The 19,985-nt window shown below is 41.0% G+C and overlaps 1 protein-coding gene across 1 annotated transcript in view; it reads right to left on the bottom strand.

The window, feature by feature from the left end:
* The window catches only part of ELMO3 (engulfment and cell motility 3), a 987,719-nt gene that overhangs the window by 895,534 nt on the left and 72,200 nt on the right, over positions 1–19,985 (bottom strand). Inside the window, exons 2-3 of the mRNA XM_030203739.1 lie at positions 5,601–5,729; positions 4,651–4,691 (exon numbers count right to left, since the gene is read on the bottom strand). Coding sequence (XP_030059599.1) covers positions 4,651–4,691; positions 5,601–5,729 — 170 coding nt within the window. The remainder of the gene's footprint in view (positions 1–4,650; positions 4,692–5,600; positions 5,730–19,985) is intronic.

Genomic DNA, 19,985 nt, shown 5'->3' with positions numbered 1-19,985 from the left:
TTTCAGCTCAAAGACAGATGACCAGACATTCCCCTTAAGAATTTTTTGGTACAGTGCAGAATCCGTGGCTCCTTCCATAACGCAGGTTTTCCAAGTCCTGAGGCAGCAAAGCATCCTCACACCATCACAGTACCACCACATTTGACTGTTGGTATGATGTTCCTACTGTGGAATGCTATATTAGCTTTAAGCCTGATACAATGGGACCTGTGTTGTCCAAAGAACTACACTTTTGTGACTCATCTGTCCATAGTACAAAAAACAGAAGAAACCAGTCTTCGCAAAAAACACCAAAAAGGCAAAACAGCGAAGATGACTAACAAAAACAAAAATAATCAAAAATTTAAAACAAGAAAAAAATCAAATTTGTATTACAAATATATAAAAAAATAAAAATATGAAAAAGACGACACTTGTTTATAAAAAATTAAAACACTTTATTAGCCAAAGGATAGCAGGGAGAAAGGGACTCGACACAGCTGTGTTTCGGCCGTACAGGCCTGCATCAGCAGTCTTCTCACCGTGTGTTGATTTTTAATTCTATCCAATTGTAAAGGGAATATGTGTGTCTCTTTTTAAACTGTAGCGTTAAATGATCCTTGGAACAAAGTGAAGCAAAAAGCATCAGACGCTGCTTTGATGCTTTTTGCTTCACTTTGTTCCAAGGATCATTTAACGCTACAGTTTAAAAAGAGACACACATATTCCCTTTACAATTGGATAGAATTAAAAATCAACACACGGTGAGAAGACTCCTGACGCAGGCCTGTACGGCCGAAACACAGCTGTGTCGAGTCCCTTTCTCCCTGCTATCCTTTGGCTAATAAAGTGTTTTAATTTTTTTATAAACAAGTCTCGTCTTTTTCATATTTTAAATTTTTTTATGTATTTGTATTTTTTTTTTTAAATGTTTATTTATATTTATTGTACACATATCGCACAGAAATAATTGTAAACAAACAGTATCGCCACTTCCCTCTGCAACATCAACATTGGTTTTTGTTTTGTTTTTATTACTCTGTAATCCCCTTATTTGCCCCTTACCCCCTCCCCCTCCCTCTACCCCCTTCCTCCCACTTAGTTAATTGGCAAGGCAGGGTCCGGCTGCGCCGACCACTCAATATATGAGTCCCATATTCGATGATACACTATCAGGCGACCTTGTCGCATCGCCGTTAGCTTAGACATTAGGTGAATGTAGTCCAGTTTCCTTATAACAGTCCTGAGTCCCGGCAGAGTTTGTTGTTTCCATGCCGCTGCCAACACCAACTTACCAGCCACCAATATCTAGGTGGCCAGCTGATACACATATTTTTTGGACCCCTGGGGTCGCATATGCAGAAGGCAAAAGTCCATTGTCATAGGAAAGTCTGATTTCGTTATGCTTATAATCAACCTCACCACTCTTGTCCAGTATTGTTGAGCATGAGGACAGGCCCACCATATATGAGCCATATCTCCTAACATTTCACATTGACGCCAACAGAGAGCCGACCCCCCTTAAAACATTTTAGCTAATCTCTGCGGTGTGTAATACCAGCTATACAATATTTTGTAGCCATTTTCTACAAGAGCATTGGAAATTGACACCTTAAGCAACGAAACAAACACTCGTTCCCATACTGAATATTCATAAGAGACCCCCAGTATTTTTTCCCATTTATGTGTATAGTATAGAATTGGCTGTGTTTGTAATAAAAGCGCTTTATATAGCCTAGAGATTCCCCCTCTACCCCCTCCACCAGCCATAGCCCTCTCTAATTGCGTTTCTTCCAAACTCAACTCTTCCTTTTGCTCGCCTCAAAATGTAGTCCCTTAGTTGGCTATATTGAAATGCATTAGACGTTGGGATCCCATATTCCTCTTGCACTTCTGCAAAGGTTAGTATTTCCCCCTCCTCCCACATCTGCCCCAACTCCCATAAGCCTCCCCGCTCCCAGTTCTTATAACGCGAATCCAAAGATCCCGGTGTGAATCCTGGTGCATGACGTATTGCGGTATGTAAAAAGTGTGTGCGTCCTCGAAAGAATCTACTACGAATGTTACTCCAGGTTGTGAGTGGCCACCGAATAATCGGCGGCACTTCTTTTATTATCTCTCTGATCGCTCGTTCAGAGAGCCAAGGGATAACCCTCAAGGGGTGCGAGCCGCACCAAGTCTGCTCCATAGCCTTCCAAGCCTTCCCACCTCCCTGCAACCACTCTGCTAAAATGCGAAGGTGAGCCGCCTGATAGTAAAGCAAAAACGAGGGCACCCCCATACCCCCATGTACTCTCGGCTGATGCATCACTGACCGACGCACTCGTGGCGGCTTCCTTTTCCATATGAAGGAGAAGACTCTGCGCTGCAACCCCTTAAGAAACTTGTCAGGTAGAGAAATAGGAAGCGCCATAAATAAATAGAGCAGCTTCGGCAGCAGGATCATTTTAATCGCATTTATCCGACCCATCCATGAGATTGTTAGGCCCTCCCATCTCTCCATTTCCAAGAAAAGTTCCCGTACCCTTACAGGGAAATTGGCCGCATACAGATCCTCCAATCGCTTTGTAATATTCACCCCTAAGTATTTGATACTTCTGGGGGCCCACCTAAAGGGGAAAGCGGCTCACAACCTTGCTACTTGGTCCACTGGTATGGAGATGTTCAACACCTCGGATTTCTCCATGTTAACCTTAAATCCAGCCACCCAGCCAAAGTTCCGCAATGCCACCCCTATAATTGGAAGTGATGTACTGGGATTTGTTAGAGTGAGGAGGATATCATCCGCAAATAATAGCACCCGAATGTATTTGTATTTTTAAATACAAATTTGATTTTTTGTTTTTAATTTTTGATTATTTTTGTTAGTCATCTTCGCTGTTTTGCTTTTTTTTAATCTGTCCATAGAGCATTATCCCAAAAGGCTTGGGATCATCCAGGTGTGTTTTTGAAAATGTGAGATGACAGAGATGCAGCAATTTCCACCTTGCCACTATCCCATGAATCCCTTTTTTGTCCAATCTCTTTTTTTATTGTGGAGTCATGAGCACTGATCTTAACTAAGGCTAGAGAAGCCTGCAGTTTCCAAGCTTATTTTGAATTTACTGTGCCACCCTACGGGGGACCTCCAGGGCAGCTTACAATCAAAAGTTAAAAAGAATGAAGAGAGTACATAGATGAGACATGATAGTTAGGGGAGGGGGTAAGAACTACAATATGCAGATAGAACAGTGGAAGGGAAAAAATATGAGGGGAACTTCAGGTGCAATCAGGACTCATCCAAAAAACCTGCTGAAAAAGACAGAAAGACAATTCAAGAGAAGGCATCACTGAATAGAAAAGTCTTGAGGTTCATCTTAAACTTAGAGAGATCTGCAGGGGAAAGGAAACTAGGAGAGAATTCCAAAGTTCTTTGCATGTTCTTCTGGGAAGTTTTGAGACTTCCCAGATGAGTTGTCACTATGTCCTTGGAGTAATTTTGGCAGGCTGGGCAGTCCTGGGAAGCTCCACCACTGCTCCAAGTCTTCTCCATTTGGAAATAATGGCTCTCACTGTGGTTTGGTGGAGTTCCAGAGCTTTAGAAATAGCTTTGTAACCCTTTCCAGGCTGATATATTTCAACAACTTTTTTTCTCATCTCTTCTGGAATTTCCTTTGATCGTGGCATAACATTCCTATAGAAACTCTGTGGTGACTCATGGTAAGACTAAATATATGGTGAAGTTTAGATTCGACAGAGCTAGCTGCAATCATGCCTGGCTGTGCTCAATCAGCTGAACCTAATCATCAATTAAATTTGGTCAGTTGTTTGACTGAGTAACTAAAGGGGCAGTTACATCACCAAAAGGGGTCATTTACAAGAAAAGAGTTAGAACTGACCTTCCCATATCAAATCTTTAAGTGGTGAAATGAATTACCTTTATATATACACAGTCAATATAGTTATAAACTGTTTTGAAAATTACTGAAAACATGGTTACTCTGTAAATTTGTTTAAGGTTTTTTCAGGACTTACTCTTTGTTTTATATTATTTTTAACTTGTATTGTATTCTTCTAGAAAACTATCCTACTTTCTTTATTGTAAGCCGCTTAGATCTAGTTTTGGCTTGAGCAGCATATAAGAAATAAATATAATGTAATGTAATTTTCACATGAGTGATACAGGTTTGAAATAACTTTGTTCCTTAAATAAATGAAGTAATTTAAAAACTGTGATATATTTATTCCGGTTAACTTTGTCTAGTATAACAATTTTTTTTCAGATCAGAAACCAATCAGTGTGACGCAATAATAGGAGAAATCAGGATGAGGAAAAACTTTTTCACATCACTGAACAGTATGCTGTGTTCATTCTGAAACCTGCAATCATGGGCATCACTACTGTAGAATGATTATGCCTCCCCTCTCCCTTCCAAAGGGCTATGAACACTGCCATGATGGCCATCCTGAAGACCTAAGCCAGGAATTAAACCCAGGTCATTCTGCATGGCATTGCACAATGCTATCACAGAGCCATCTGACCAGTTCTGGCTTTAATTAATTTCAAATTACAGTTCCAGAAAAAGTAGAGGGAGCAATGACATTCTTAACAGTCCAGCTGTTTCCTGCAGGAGGAATAGAAAGGACATCAAGAGAGCAGAAGGAAATGGTGAACAGCAAGAAGTTACTCACACATCACAAACTTCTTTTAAGACAGATGACAGTGGTTTAGTCTGCAATGGGAAAAAAAAAGTCATGTACTTTACAATACTGTTCCCAACACTTTTCCCCTCAGGTTCTAACACAGCTCTCTTATATGGTACAAGTAAAGTGTAACCCTCCTTCCAGCAGAGTCCTGTCAGTAGCAGAGTGATCTCTAGCAGAATATCCCTTCCCAGCAGTGCTAAACAGGCCTCCAGCAATGCTTCTTAACAGTGCCCTGTCAGCACCAGAGAGAACTCCAGTAATGTCTCCCCACTTTGCATTACTCGGTCAGTAACGTAGAGGACTTGAGCAGTGTGTCTCCTCCCAGTATTGATTGTGAGTGCTGGAGAAGACTCAAGCAATCTCTCTCTTTCTACTAGTGTCCTATCAGTAGCATAAAGAGCTCCAACAGAACTGGTTTCTTCCCATACGTCTCTACCTTCTTTAGGGTATAAGCTCCAAAGTGTTAGAATATGAAGAGAGATACTGTCTGAGCTTCCAGTTCCTGGAGCTCCCATGCTTAGTAGTGATGTGCTTTCTTTTGAAAATGTCAACAACGTTTCCTATGTCATTGGCAAATGAGCAGAAAAAAAAAAACATTAAATTTTGTGTGTTTTCGTGTGCCATCAGTAGTAGGCACTCTTTTCTACTAATGTGCGCATGCATGAACAATCACACATGCACAAATAGTGCATTGATGCAAGCACTATTGGGAAAGGTCATACAGTCTTAACATCACTTCTGTGAGAACATAAAGGTGGTGGTTGGGGGGGGGTGACAACTTGAACAAAACGGACATTCCCAGTAATGACACAGGAAGCAAAAAATGAAACTTTTCTGGCTGCACACCCCTACTACTTAGCGCTTGAAAGATATTAAGGACAATTCTAGCTTTGACCCCCTCCATGGACAGTTACCACATAACAGGGGCAGACTACCTGGTTCAGATCAATGAGCTGTGGATAAGCTCCCATCATCTGTATGGCAACCTTCACAATATCTTTTGTAGGTGGCATGTTCTCCCCCTGGCTGGATCTAAAGACGAAGAGTGCTATTGGAACATCTGTCTGTATGAGGAAAAAAAAAAGACAAGATAACCTTTAAACATCTGAGGAATAGGGCAGACAGGGTAAGAGACAGATGAGAGAAAGAATTCCTTCCTGAGCCCACACGAAGTTACTTCCTGGGTTGATTCTTAATTAGACTCCAAAGCTTTGGTGAGAACATGTGCTAATCGGAATTTAAAATGCACTGATTACGACTTACAAAATAGGTGGCAGTAAGGGCTCACAAACTAATTTTTAATGGCCGCACACTAATGGCAACATTAGCACATTACCAGAAAATTGAAGAGTCCAGTATTTCTATAGGATATATATAATACTTGTGTTAATTCTAAACAAGGGGGAGACCCAAATGCACCCGGACGCTTATCACAATTTCCATGTCTTTGACTGGGGTTGTTATAATCATCATTGGTCTCACCACCTTGTGATGTTCAATTTTTTGAAAAATTTTTTAAAGTTCATTTTTTTATTTTAATCCTTCAGATTTACAACATAAATTTTCTTGAATCTTGTTCCTTAATTCTCTTAATTTTTCTTCAACAATGCCTTAGCTTATACAACTTGTTTTCTAGCCAATCATTGAACTGCATTTTTTGAAACTCCAAATCGATTAATTATGTCATCATGTTTATGAGCATATTATGATCTATCCATTTAAACAGAGGTAATGCTTTTTTGTAAGATGTTGATTTACCGACCAAAAAATTCAATGATTAATCACCATGAGAAACTCATTATATTATACATAGAAAACAAGTTGTACAAGCTAAGGCATTGCTGAAGAAAAATTAAGAGAATTAAGGATTAAAATAAAAAATGAAGTTTTAAAAAAATTTCAAAAAATTGAACATCACAAGGTGGTGAGACCAATGATGATTATAACAACCCCAGTCATGAAAATTGTGATAAGCGTACAGGTGTATTGAGGTCTCCCCCTTGTTTAGAATTAACACAAGTATTATATATATATATATCCTATAGAAATACTGGACTCTTCAATTTTCTGGTAATGTGCAATTTTCTGGTATACTTGATGTGTTAGAGCCACAGTTGTCTTTCTCACTTTGTGATACAGAGGTATTTAAATATGGAAGATTTTGAGAAAACTTGGAAAACATGCTTTTAATCCCAAAAGTGTGAACAATCTTCTACAACAGTTTGAAAATCTGAATAAAGATAATGACACCGATAACAATACAGATACGTCTATGATTGTTAATAAATTAAAATTGATAACATGCTTAGAATTAAACAGTTCAGCTTTGGTGGAATATTGTAAAAAAAGAACAGATACCAAGCGGTTTAAGAGTTAATTTAACACCACAAATGTTTAAAAATTCTGAAGAATTTATTGATTTATGGAACAGAATATTGAACAAGTGCTCCTTAGACCTCATGTTATTGATCATTCAATGAAGCAAGAAAGTGATTAACGATGAGAAAAAACTAGTAGACCAGGATAATCTAAAATCTAAATTAGGTCAACAGAATTTTGAAGGTCAATATGGAGAGATTAAAGAAACAATAAGTAAATATGGAGAAGTGGTAAAAAAACAGAAGATGAAAAAGTTAGAACGCGATGCGAAAGACTATGCATTGAACAAAGTTTATTTCTTGTCACAGAACAAAGATGATGCTAAGGAAATAAACAACGCACATAAAGTAAATTTCCAATCTTCTTCATCCAGTTCAAGTTCCTCCAGTGGCAGTAATTCACCTGATAGTTTTTTTTAGAAACACGAAAGGAAACTACAGAAGACCAAGAGGGAACAACTATCGAGGAGGGTCGATCCCAAAACAGATACAGAAGGAATCAATGGTAATTAACCTTTCACACAGACAATTAAATAAAGTTGAAGAGGAAGTCTTATCAAAAGGTTTCTCTTTTGTTCCTTCAAATCATTATGACGAGTTCCAATTTAGAACTGATTTTGAGAGATTCATAAGAACACTACAGCTACGTAAATACTTTGGCTGGTCTTCAAATAATGATAATCCTGGGTTTAATGTAAAATCAGATTGGATGCCACCTGGCCCTATAGATACAACTATCATGACATTTCGCCAAGTAGTATTAAATGAGATATCAAAGGAAATTTTCAAATTTAGAAAAAATAATTTAAATTGCGAGCAGAGAACAGCTGTTAAAAATTTACAAAATGATACATCCATAATAATAAAGAAAGCTGATAAAGGCGGATCGATTGTAATTCTTGATAGAGAAGACTATGAAAAGGAAGCAATAAGACAATTAAATGTAGAAGAAATCTATAAGAAAATCAAATTGGATCAGACTTTAAAACTTCAAAAAAGATCAATGCCATTACTCAAGAAGCAGTGAAGAAGGGATTTTTGTCGAAGAAAGAATTAAAATATCTAAATAAAATTCATTCAATGATTCCTATTTTCTACCTGCTCCCCAAAATTCACAAAAATGCTGTGAATCCACCCGGACAACCTATCTTATCGTCACGTGGGTCCCTGTTGGAACTGTTATCGATATTTGTGGATTCCTTCATCAGAATAGAAGTGGAAAAACATACAACATATATTAAAGATACAACGCATTTTCTTAATATTCTTAAAGAAACCACAATTTAAAAAGAAAAGTATTTAATGGTAACATTGGACATTATTTCCCTGTATACATCTGTGGACCAGGATGATGCATTGATTATATTAGGAAAAGATCTGGACAGAAGAGAAAGACCACACAAAGGCTCTAGTGAATTTACAGTTAGTCTGGCTAGATTTGCAATGAAAGAGAATTTTTTTCTTTTTAATGGACATCAGCTATATCATCAAATCTCTGGTGTAGCAATGGGTACTACTTTTGAAAAACAATGGATTTCACATTCTCCATTTTTGGAATATATTTAATAAGTACATAAGTATTGTCATACTGGGAAAGACCAAAGGTCCATCAAGCCCAGCATCCTGTTTCCAACAGTGGCCAATCCGGATCACAAATACCTGGCAAGATCCCAAAAAGTACAAAACATTTTATACTGCTTATCCCAGAAACAGTGGATTTTCCCCAAGTCCATTTAATAACAGTCTATGGACTTTTCCTTTAGGAAGCCATCCAAACCTTTTTTTAAACTCCGCTAAGCTAACTGCCTTTACCACATTCTCTGGCAACGAATTCCAGAGTTTAATTACACGTTGAGTGAAGAAAAATTTTCTCTGATTCGTTTTAAATTTACTACATTGTAGCTTCATCGCATGCCCCCTAGTCCTAGTATTTTTGGAAAGCATGAACAGATGCTTCACATCTACCCATTCAACTCCACTCATTATTTTATAGACCTCTATCATATCTCCCCCCTCAGCCGTCTTTTCTCCAAGCTGAAGAGCCCTAGCCGCTTTAGCCTTTCCTCATAGGGAAGTCGTCCCATCCCCTTTATCATTTTGGTCACCCTTCTCTGCACCTCTTCTAATTCCACTATATCTTTTTTGAGATACGGCGACCAGAATTGAACACAATATTCGAGGTGCGGTCGCACCATGGAGCAATACAAAGGCATTATAACATCCTCATTTTTGTTTTCCATTCCTTTCCTAATAATACCTAACATTCTATTTGCTTTCTTAGCCGCAGCAGCACACTGAGCAGAAGGTTTCAACGTATCATCGACGACGACACCTAGATCCCTTTCTTGGTCCGTGACTCCTAACGTGGAACCTTGCATGACGTACCTATAATTCGGGTTCCTCTTTCCCACATGCATCCCTTTGCACTTGCTCACATTAAACGTCATCTGCCATTTAGACGCCCAGTCTCCCAGTCTCGTAAGGTCGTCTTGTAATTTTTCACAATCCTCCTGTGATTTAACGACTTTGAATAACTTTGTGTCATCAGCAAATTTAACTACCTCACTAATTACTCTCATCTCTAGGTCATTTATAAATATGTTAAAAAGCAGCGGTCCCAGCACAGACCCCTGGGGAACCCCACTAACGACCCTTCTCCATTGAGAATAATGACCATTTAACCCTACTCTCTGTTTTATATCTTTTAACCAGTTTTTAATCCACAATAGAACACTACTTCCTATCCCATGACTCTCCAATTTCCTCTGGAGTCTTTCATGAGGTACTTTGTCAAACGCCTTCTGAAAATCCAGATACACAATATCAACCGGCTCACCCTTATCCACGTTTGTTCACCCCTTCAAAGAAATGTAGTAGATTGGTGAGGCAAGATCTCCCTTCACTAAATCCATGTTGACTTTGAGGGGAATAATCAAACGGCGCTAGCAAAATACATGGCCGGCGATGTATTTTGGCGGCGGCGCCACAAACAGCTGGCCAGACCCGTATTTTCAAAAAAGATGACTGGCCATCTTTTGTTTCGATAATACGGTTCCAACCAGCCAAATGCATTGGATTTGGCTGGGGTTTGAGATGGCCGGCTTAGTTTTTAAGCGATAATGGAAAGTTATGTCGGCCATCTCAAACCCCGGCCAAATTCAAGACATTTGGCCGTGGGAGGAGCCAGCATTTTTAGTGCACTGGCCCCCCTGACATGCCAGGACACCAACCGGGCTCCCTAGGGTTCACTGCGGTGGACTTCAGAAAAGCTCCCATGTGCATAGCTCCCTTACTTTGGGAGCTGAGCCCCCCCAACCCCTCCCCCCAAAACCCACAAATGTACTGCACCCACTAAAACTGCTCCAGGGACCTGCATACAGCCTCTAGGACTTATTGCTGCTGTATAACTTTGGCACACCAGTTGACACCTGAAGACTAATCTCTTTGAAAAAGTCCTTTATTTGAATAAGCACATTTACTCACAGTTAACTGCAGATCAGAGGTTGTGCCCCTCTGGCAAAGAGTCCCCTGGTACTAAGATGAGCAGAACTCAAACAATGGAATCTAGCAGGCTACTTTCTTAATCCTGATGGTGTCTGGATACATCCTACTGGTCAGTTATGTGCATCACAGTACATAGTATCATACTCCTACATTCACTCCATTACCCACTTCATCTGAATGCTTCTACATTGTATAACCAACTCTCCTCTAAGTTGTGGACTCCACAACTTCTGCCTTTGTGTAAAACGGTTGTACAGCATTATTACAAATGTTTTCTGTATACACCTAAGCGGGGACCGTTATTCCAACTGGTCAATTGCCCGTTGTGCAAGGTCCAGGCCTTCACTGGCATGTTGATTTCACAGATATGCAGATACCTGTCAGAGGTAAACGTTACCTGCTCGTCTGCGTGGATGCTTATTCACGCTGGGATAGAAGCATTTCCCTGTATCAGAGAAACTGCACAGGTCATGGCACTTTCTCTTTGTCAGGAAATAATTCCCAGATTTGGGATTCCCTGTCGCATCACCACCGACAATGGCTCTCATTTTGTCAATGAGTTCCTCAAGTCTTTTCTTCCTGCCTTGGGTATTACCCACCATACTGCTTCTGTTTACAGACCTACTAGCAATGGCCTAGTTGAGCGCTACAATGGCCTTTTGAAAACGAAATTGAGACAACTTATGGCAAATGGAATTAAGACATGGCTCGATGCTTTGCCTTTGGCCTTACTGGCCCTGCGAGCCTCCCCCTCTGCCTCTTTAAGGTTGTCTCCTTTTCAGCTCTGCACTGGCCACAATATACGCTTTCTTAAAGGCAATCCTGACCACACCTTGCCTGACTCCTATTCTGTTTACTGGGATGTATTGCAAACCATCATTACTACTCTGTCTTCGCTTCCACAGGCAATCTCAGACAGAAGAGGGGAGGGTAATGATAGCCCTGCCCCTGGTTCCCCGACACATCTCACAGTTGGAGATTGGGTCTACCGGAAGTATTATACCCACAAAATGTGGAAGGATCCTATTTACGTAGGCCCCTTTCAAGTTGAGGCCCTGTCAGCTACTGCAGTCAAGTTGCAAGATCACGCTTCCTGGGTTCACCTCAAAGATATCCGTATCTACAAGGCTCCTGATTCTGACCTTTTCAAGCCCATTGATGATCCCAGCTCACCTACCACAAGTCAACCAGCCACCTCCACCACTTCTACAGGCGCCACCCCTGCAGCCTCCACCACTACTGATACACCTAGTTCCTGTACCTGAAGAGCGCATCCCCCACTTACACGCCAGGATTGTGCATATACTTGATTTGGATGAGGATTTGCTCACTCCTGATGCCCCTAACTTTGCACGTCTTTATCATCTTTACTACGAACTTTCTAATTTACACATTCTTTGCCACCGCCGTTTTCTGCTGATGGACTAAACTTCTGCCCCATGACCGAGTATCTAGCCACCACAGATATTACCCACGAGGATGCAACACCTGTACCTGCACGGAACATTGCCCATCCTCAAGAATCCACCCTTGTTGATTTGACCTCCGCTGACCCTACTACTGAGCCTGCACCTGCTATCCTTCCACCGGAACAGTGTGACACAAGTCCACCCTGTTTGTCTGAAGCCCAGACCAACACACCAGAGGACACTCAATTTTGCACACCAAAACTTGCACTACAGATTGTTGTTCTCATAGCCCTTATAATTTTGATGGTTGGACTGATTGTTTGTGTATTTGAAAAACTTCATGAGTTTCTCCAATGCAGACATTAAGTTTACTATCACCTGTGCCTAGATTGTCAGGGGACTGCTATTGAATTCCTTTTTTTGTTTTTGTGGTCTAGTCCCTATACCCCTGTTTTCCCTATCCTTCTTACTGTTACCTGACTGTTGACTCTATTTCATCCTCCTGCTTCAGGGAGGTACTTCCCACTGCATGACCCAGACCACCACCACACAACCCCTCCCTTGGGCCTTCCCCCTGGGACCCTGCCCCTGACGATGACCCTACCTGGGATCCCCTAACCAGGTATCAGATACTGTGTTCCACATTGTTTGACACCTGGACCGTAGGCCCTGATAGAGAAGTAGTAGACGTTTTTGACATATTTGAAGGATGTGGTGTTGTGAGAGTTGAACGACCAGAAGCACCCCACCTTCGTAAGACCTGATCCCACTACCATGTTCCGGTACCCAACCCACAACCCCAGATTTGTAGGTAACTTGACTTCCTGCAAAACTACCTATTACAGTATTGAACAGGTAAATTTTACTGCCTTTTCTCAAGCCCGTACTGATGTATGGTGGTATTGTGGAACCAATGCTCTGTATCACACCTTACACAGAAGTTGGAAAGGAACTTGTGCCCTTGTTAAATTGGTAATTCCATTAACAATTGCTTCCCTGAGTTCACCCCATTCACCTTCCACACACCGATTTAAGAGACAAGCTTCTGTACTGGGCTCATTTGATGATCGTGTCTATATTGACTCAATTGGAGTTCCTAGAGGGGTACCTGATGAGTTCAAGGCCCGCAATCAAATTGCCTCAGGATTTGAGTCATTTTTCTTTCCTTGGGCTACAATTAACAAAATGTAGATTGGATTAATTACATCTATTACAATCAGCAAAGATTTGTTTATAGCAGAGATGCCATTCAAGGTATAGCAGCCCAATTAGATGCCACCAGTAGAATGACAATTGAAAATCGAATGATTCTTGATATGATGACAGCATCGGATGGTGGAGTGTGTGTAAAGCTAGGTACTCAGTGCTGTACTTTCATCCCCAATAACACTGCTCCAGACAGGTCAATTTCCAGAGCTCTGAAAGGCCTCACCTCACTTTCAGAGGAACTGGCTCGCAACTCTGGTATTGACACCTCCTGGACAGGATGGCTGGATAAAACCTTTGGAAAATGGAAAAATATTTTTGTTTCAGCTGCAATTGCTATTGTTGTTTGCATTGCTGTTTTCATAGTTGTAGGATGTTGTATCATCCCATGCCTTAGAGAATTAGTGGTATGCGTAGTTACTGCTGCTGAGCAAGAAAGAGCCTGCAGGTCATTATGTCCTGTATGAACACATGATGACTGATATTGAGCTTATTGCTGGAAAAGGAGAAGGATCATATGCTTCTATGTATTTTTCAAGCCATTAAAAGTTAGCATGGCCTTCCTATATATTGTAGGCCTGTTAGAGTTAAGTCATTACAACACTCACAATTATAATACTTTTGAGTTTTTCAGTACTTATGCATATTATTAGCTTTTTATGTAACCACTATAGTCTTTATTAATTTTAAATAAAACATGTCTGCTTCATTAATACCAATTTAAGCAATATTTACATAATCAAAGTTTGACTACTGATTACCTTTGTAACAATGATATATTAGTTTGTCTCAGTCATATATGCACTCAACTTTACTGGTTCCATTGTATGACACCCAGACTAAAATGACTTCTCATGTTTCCAAGTTTCACATTGCTCTAGAGGGGTAACCATAGTATACATAGTTAGGCTTCTTTGGGTGGTTTACCTTAAGAGGGAACATAGAGTACAGAACTTCACGTAGTATATATCTACGTGCTCAAAGATTGATTCTCACGGAGGCCAAAGTCCCACATCATGACAGAGCACCCCTGTCCCCTCACAGATATATACATTCCCCCCCACAGAACTCTAACAGCCCTCTGGAAAGGGCAGCCACACCCACTAGTAGTTATGTGTGCCGGCCCTGGCAGGCCCGGCAAGAGGGGAATGAAGAGTTATGCTAGCCCTTGCTCTCAGTGAAATACAGGTCAATGGCTCAGGCTCAGGCTCAGGCTGAAGAGCTAGGCCTCTCTTAGAAATCAAAAATCATCTTTGATCCAAAATATATTTCACTGCAGCTCAAGCTGAAATGAGTTCCCAGATCACTAGGCCTGTAAGAATCAGTGATCACCTTTGACACAGTTACATTTCACTGTAGCAAGTGCTGAACTGGCAAAGAGAGAGGGGGGCACTTGCTCCGGGACTGGCACTGTGAGAAGTCATGAGAAAGATGTTTTGGCTAACAGAAGTTGATAAAGGGTTAGATGTACGTAGGACGAGCATACTCAATGGGAGGGGGTGAGCTGAAGAGAGCAAAATGGCCTGTGAGATCATCTCACAGATGCGCTGTGAACAGATCTTGTTTATAGTAAGAGCTTGAGTACTTGTTAAACCATTCTTATCAACTGATAAGGGCCAAGAGCCTTGGTAAGAAAGACTGGGGTCCATTGGAACCAATGAGGTCAGAATTGTATATAAGCAGCAGTCTGAGGGGTATTAGATCAGGAGGAGACAAGAGAAGGAAGGCTACCAGAGAAGGCTGGCATGAGATGCTGTTCTATCATATAACTGCCTTAACTGCTTGTACTATCTTTGGGTAAGATGACAATGCTAATAAACTATATTACTCTATCTACTGAATACTGGGCTCCTTTCTAATTGGGGAGGTTGCTACTGCTTGACGGTGAAAGCCTGTCATGAGCAGATACCAGGTTGGGGTAATTAAGTATCTAGAGGGGATTTCAAGTTCTCTCTAGGACAGTACAGAGAGCCCTTGGCTTCCGCTGCCCAAATGGGTGAGGCAGATCTAATCATTACAGCAGTAGGTCAGAGCTGGCACAATGGTGTACAATGCCCTCTTTCAGCACCATTCAAGGTAAGAACTACATTCTCTAACGTGGGTAACACAGGAAAGGGAACTAAAACTGGCTTACAAAAATGGCCACTACCGCATGGACTACAACAGGAAACAAAACAGGGCACACTCTGACCCAGTAAGCAGGGGGAAAGCACCAGGGGAGTAGAACCTACCAACTACCAATACCTAACACCCACGACAATGCATTGCTGATGTGACTCTGCAGTGCAAATAACAGAAAAGGTGTCACACTCACCCCAGAGCCACATCACAAGCAGGAAAAGGCTGTCGGAGGACAGAACACATTCTGCTGTCATGGAGATGGGTACGGCATTTGAGGCTGGCATACAGGCTGGGAAAAAAAAGTGTTTAAAGTGGGGTTTTTTAGTATGGGAGGGGGTTAGTGACCAATGGGGGAGTACGGGGAGGTCATCTCCGCTTCCTTCCGGTGGTCATCTGGTGAGTTGGGGCACCTTTTTGAGGCTTGGTCGTGAAAATAAAAGGACCAAGTAAACCCGGCGAAATACTGCTTAACGCCGTTTTTTTCCCCCATTATCGGTGAAAGCCGGCTATCTGGTAACCACGCCCATACCCGCCCATGTCCCGCCTTCGCTTCGCCGCCGACACGCCCCTTTGAACTTTCACCGGCAAGGTGACGGGAAAACGGTGATGCTGTCAAAAAAAGCACCTTTCGATTATAACGATTTCGCCACTTTTCCGAGATCTCCGGCCATCTCCCGATCACTTTCGATTATGAGCTGGTTTGTCTCATTAATCCATGCTTTTGAATATGCTCTGTAATTTTGTTCTTAATAATAGTCTCTACCATTTTGCCCGGCACTGACGTCAGACTCACCAGTCTATAATTTCCAGGATCTCCTCTGGAACCTTTTTTAAAAATCGGTGCTACATTGGCCACCCTCCAGTCTTCCGGTACCACACTCGATTTTAAGGATAAATTACATAGTAACATAGTAAATGACGGCAGAAAAAGACCTGCATGGTCCATCCAGTCTGCCCAACAAGACAAACTCATATGTGCTACTTTTTGTGTATACCCTACTTTGATTTGTACCTGTCCTCTTCAGGGCACAGACCATATAAGTCTGCCCAGCACTATCCCCGCCTCCCAACCACCAGCCCCGCCTCCCACCACTGGCTCTGGCACAGACCGTATAAGTCAGCCCAGCACTATCCTCGCCTCCCACCACTGGCTGGCTCTGCCACCCAATCTCGGCTAAGCTCCTTAGGATCCATTCCTTCTGAATAGGATTCCTTTATGTTTATCCCACGCGTGTTTGAATTCTGTTACCGTTTTCATTTCCACCACCTCCCGCGGGAGGGCATTCCAAGCATCCACTACTCTCTCCGTGAAAAAATACTTCCTGACATTTTTCTTGAGTCTGCCCCCCTTCAATCTCATTTCATGTCCTCTCGTTCTACTGCCTTCGCACCTCCGGAAAAGGTTCATTTGCGGATTAATACTTTTCAAATATTTGAACGTCTGTATCATATCACCCCTGTTTCTCCTTTCTTCCAGAGTATACATGTTCAGGTTATCAAGTCTTTCCTCATACGTCTTGTAACGCAAATCCCTTACCATTCTCGTAGCTTTTCTTTGCACCGCTTCAATTCTTTTTACATCCTTCGCAAGGTACGGCCTCCAAAACTGAACACAATACTCTAGGTGGGGCCTCACCAACGACTTATACAGGGGCATCAACACCTCCTTTCTTCTTCTGGTCACACCTCTCTCTCTATACAGCCTAACAACCTTCTAGCTACGGCCACCGCCTTGTCACACTGTTTCGTCGCCTTCAGATCCTCAGATACTATCACCCAAGATCCCTCTCCCCGTCCGTACCTATCAGATTCTCCCCGCCTAACACATACATCTCCCGAGGGTTTCTATTCCCTAAGTGCATCACTTTGCATTTCTTCGCATTGAATTTTAATTGCCAAACCTTAGACCATTCTTCTAGCTTCCTCAGATCCTTTTTCATGTTTTCCACTCCCTCCCGGGTGTCCACTCTGTTGCAGATCTTAGTATCATCCGCAAATAGGCAAACTTTACCTTCTAACCCTTTGGCAATGTCACTCACAAATATATTGAACAGAATCGGTCCCAGCACCGATCCCTGAGGCACACCACTACTCACCTTTCCCTCCTCCGAGCGAATTCCATTCACCCTCTGGCTTCTGTCCGTCAACCAGTTCCTAATCCAGTTCACCACTTCGTGTCCTATCTTCAGCCCTTCCAGTTTATTTAAGAGCCTCCAATGGGGAACCGTGTCAAAAGCTTTGCTGAAATCTAAGTAGATTACGTCCATAGCTCGTCCATGATTTAATTCTCCTGTCACCCAATCAAAGAACTCAATGAGATTCGTTTGGCACAATTTCCCTTTAGTAAAACCATGTTGTCTCAGATCTTGCAACTTATTGGCTTCCAGGAAATTCACTATCCTTTCTAACATATTTCTAATAGCTCTCCAAGCTCATTTTTCAGTTCTATCAGTACTCTGGGATGAATACCATCCGATCCAGAAGATTTGCTACTCTTCAGTTTGTAGAACTGCCCCATTTCATCATGACATCGCTTTAGTGACAATGTTTTTCTACTGTGGACTGGTGAAATTTCAGATTTAAAATCATTTGTTAAATGGTTAAATTCATGTAACAAAAAGATTCAATTTACTTTCATTTGAACATATTTCATTTTTGGACATTGACATACATCAAACATCAGATGGATTCATTACTAAAGTCCATCAGAAGCCAAATATATTCCTACATTCTACAAGTTGCCATCCTGATTACTATAAAGAATCTTTATACGCTATAAAAGAATATGCAGTAACAAAGAAGATTTTAAAACACAATCTAAGAAATTAACTATGGATTTGTCAGAACGAGGATATAAAGACAAAATTTTTTAAAATGCATATAAGAGGGCTAAATATAATGAAAGAGACTGGTTGTTAAAAAAACCAAGTAAACCATCTGACAATCAGAAAGTCTTGACATTCATTAGTAAATATACGAATGCCAGTCCCAGGATTTCAAATATAATCAGAAATCAATGGCATATAATGAAATCCAATGATGCATTTAGAGATAATTTCTTATGTACGTGGGAGAAGAAAGAAATTTTAAGCCCTTCGAATTTGAAAACCTCATCCATAAGAAGCACCAGTATTCCGTATGGCCACTATAAATGTGGCAAGTGTAAAAACTGTGAAGTAACTTTGCAGTTAAAATCTTTTATTAACTACTACTACTACTACTACTACTATTTAACATTTCTAGAGCGCTACAAAGTGTACGCAGCGCTGTACAAACACAGAAGAAAGACAGTCCCTGCTCAAAGAGCTTACAATCTAATAGACAAAAAGTAAAGCATTTAAATTTAAAATTTAAAAACTGTGACAAGGCAAGCCCCAGAGATTCCCCAGCTGAGCCCAGAACTACGGGTCCCAGAAGTTCTTGTAAGAATGAGTGAGGAGAGTAGTCCTAAAAAGATGGAATGGATTTCCAGTCCCAGCAGGGGGAGCAATGGCTCGAGGCAGGGTGAGCCTGTTACTCCCGTCCCCACTAGAGGGAGAGGGAAGGATAAAGCTCAGTTTATTTATTTATTTATAACATTTGTATCCCACATTTTCCCACCTATTTGCAGGCTCAATGTGGCTTACATAATTCCGCAAGTGGTGATTACCAGTTCCGGATAGGAGAAATTCATAGTTGGGGCAAAGGGACAGATTAGGTTAGGTTACAAGAGGAAAGTTCATCCTATGATAAGAGCTAAAGGTAACAGGTTAAACTTCAATCATGAAAAAATAGCTTGAACAATTAGGATCATTAAACTGGAAATCAAGATAATTAGCAAAATAGTTGAGATATAGAGAATACATGTTGTATAATTGCGTTTTGTTAATTTGAATTTATGAGGAGTTATTGTATCCTTTCTTAAATAAGTTTTCAATAGTTTACGGAAGGTCATGATGTCATGTGTTATTTTTATGGATTTTGGTAATTCATTCCAAATTTGCGTGCATATGTAAGAGAAGCTGGATGCATATGTTAATTTATATTTCAGTCCCTTACAGTTTGGGTAGTGGAGCTTCAGGAATGTTTGTGATGAGCTGGTAGAGTTCCTGGTTGGTAGGTCAATAAGGTCTGACATATATCCTGGAGCCTCACTGTGGATTATCTTATGAACCAGGGTGCAAACCTTAAAAGTGATCTGTTCTTTTAAAGGGAGCCAGTGTAGTTTTTCTCGTAAGGGACTAGCACTTTCATATTTCATTTTGCCAAATATGAGTCTGACTGCCATGTTCTGTGCAGTTTGAAGTTTTTTCATAATTTGTTCTTTGCACCCAGCATAGATGGCATTGCAGTAGTCTTGTTGGCATAACACCAGTGATTGCACCAGTCTGCAGAACGCTTCTCTTAGGAAGAAAGGTTTAATTCTTTTAAGTTTCCACATGGAATGGAACATTTTCTTTGTTATGATTTTTGCATGGTTTTCTAATGTAAGGTTGCGGTCAATTGTAACTCCTAAAATTTTCAAAGTATCTGAGGCGGGGAGAGTAAAGCTAGGGATGTTTAACTTAGTGGGTTTGTACTTATTGTGTTGTGATGAAAGAATGAGACATTGTGTTTTCTCAGCATTGAGTTTTAATTTAAAAGCATCCGCCCATGAATTCATTATATGGAAGCTATCGTTTATTGTTTTAGTAATTTCTGTTAGGTCATGTTTAAATGAGAT

The sequence above is a fragment of the Microcaecilia unicolor genome, chromosome 5, assembly GCF_901765095.1.
Source record: "Microcaecilia unicolor chromosome 5, aMicUni1.1, whole genome shotgun sequence".
Classification (NCBI taxonomy): Eukaryota; Metazoa; Chordata; class Amphibia; order Gymnophiona; family Siphonopidae; genus Microcaecilia; species Microcaecilia unicolor.
The sequence above is the reverse complement of the archived record's forward strand: the minus strand, read 5'-3'. Positions and strand labels throughout refer to the sequence as shown.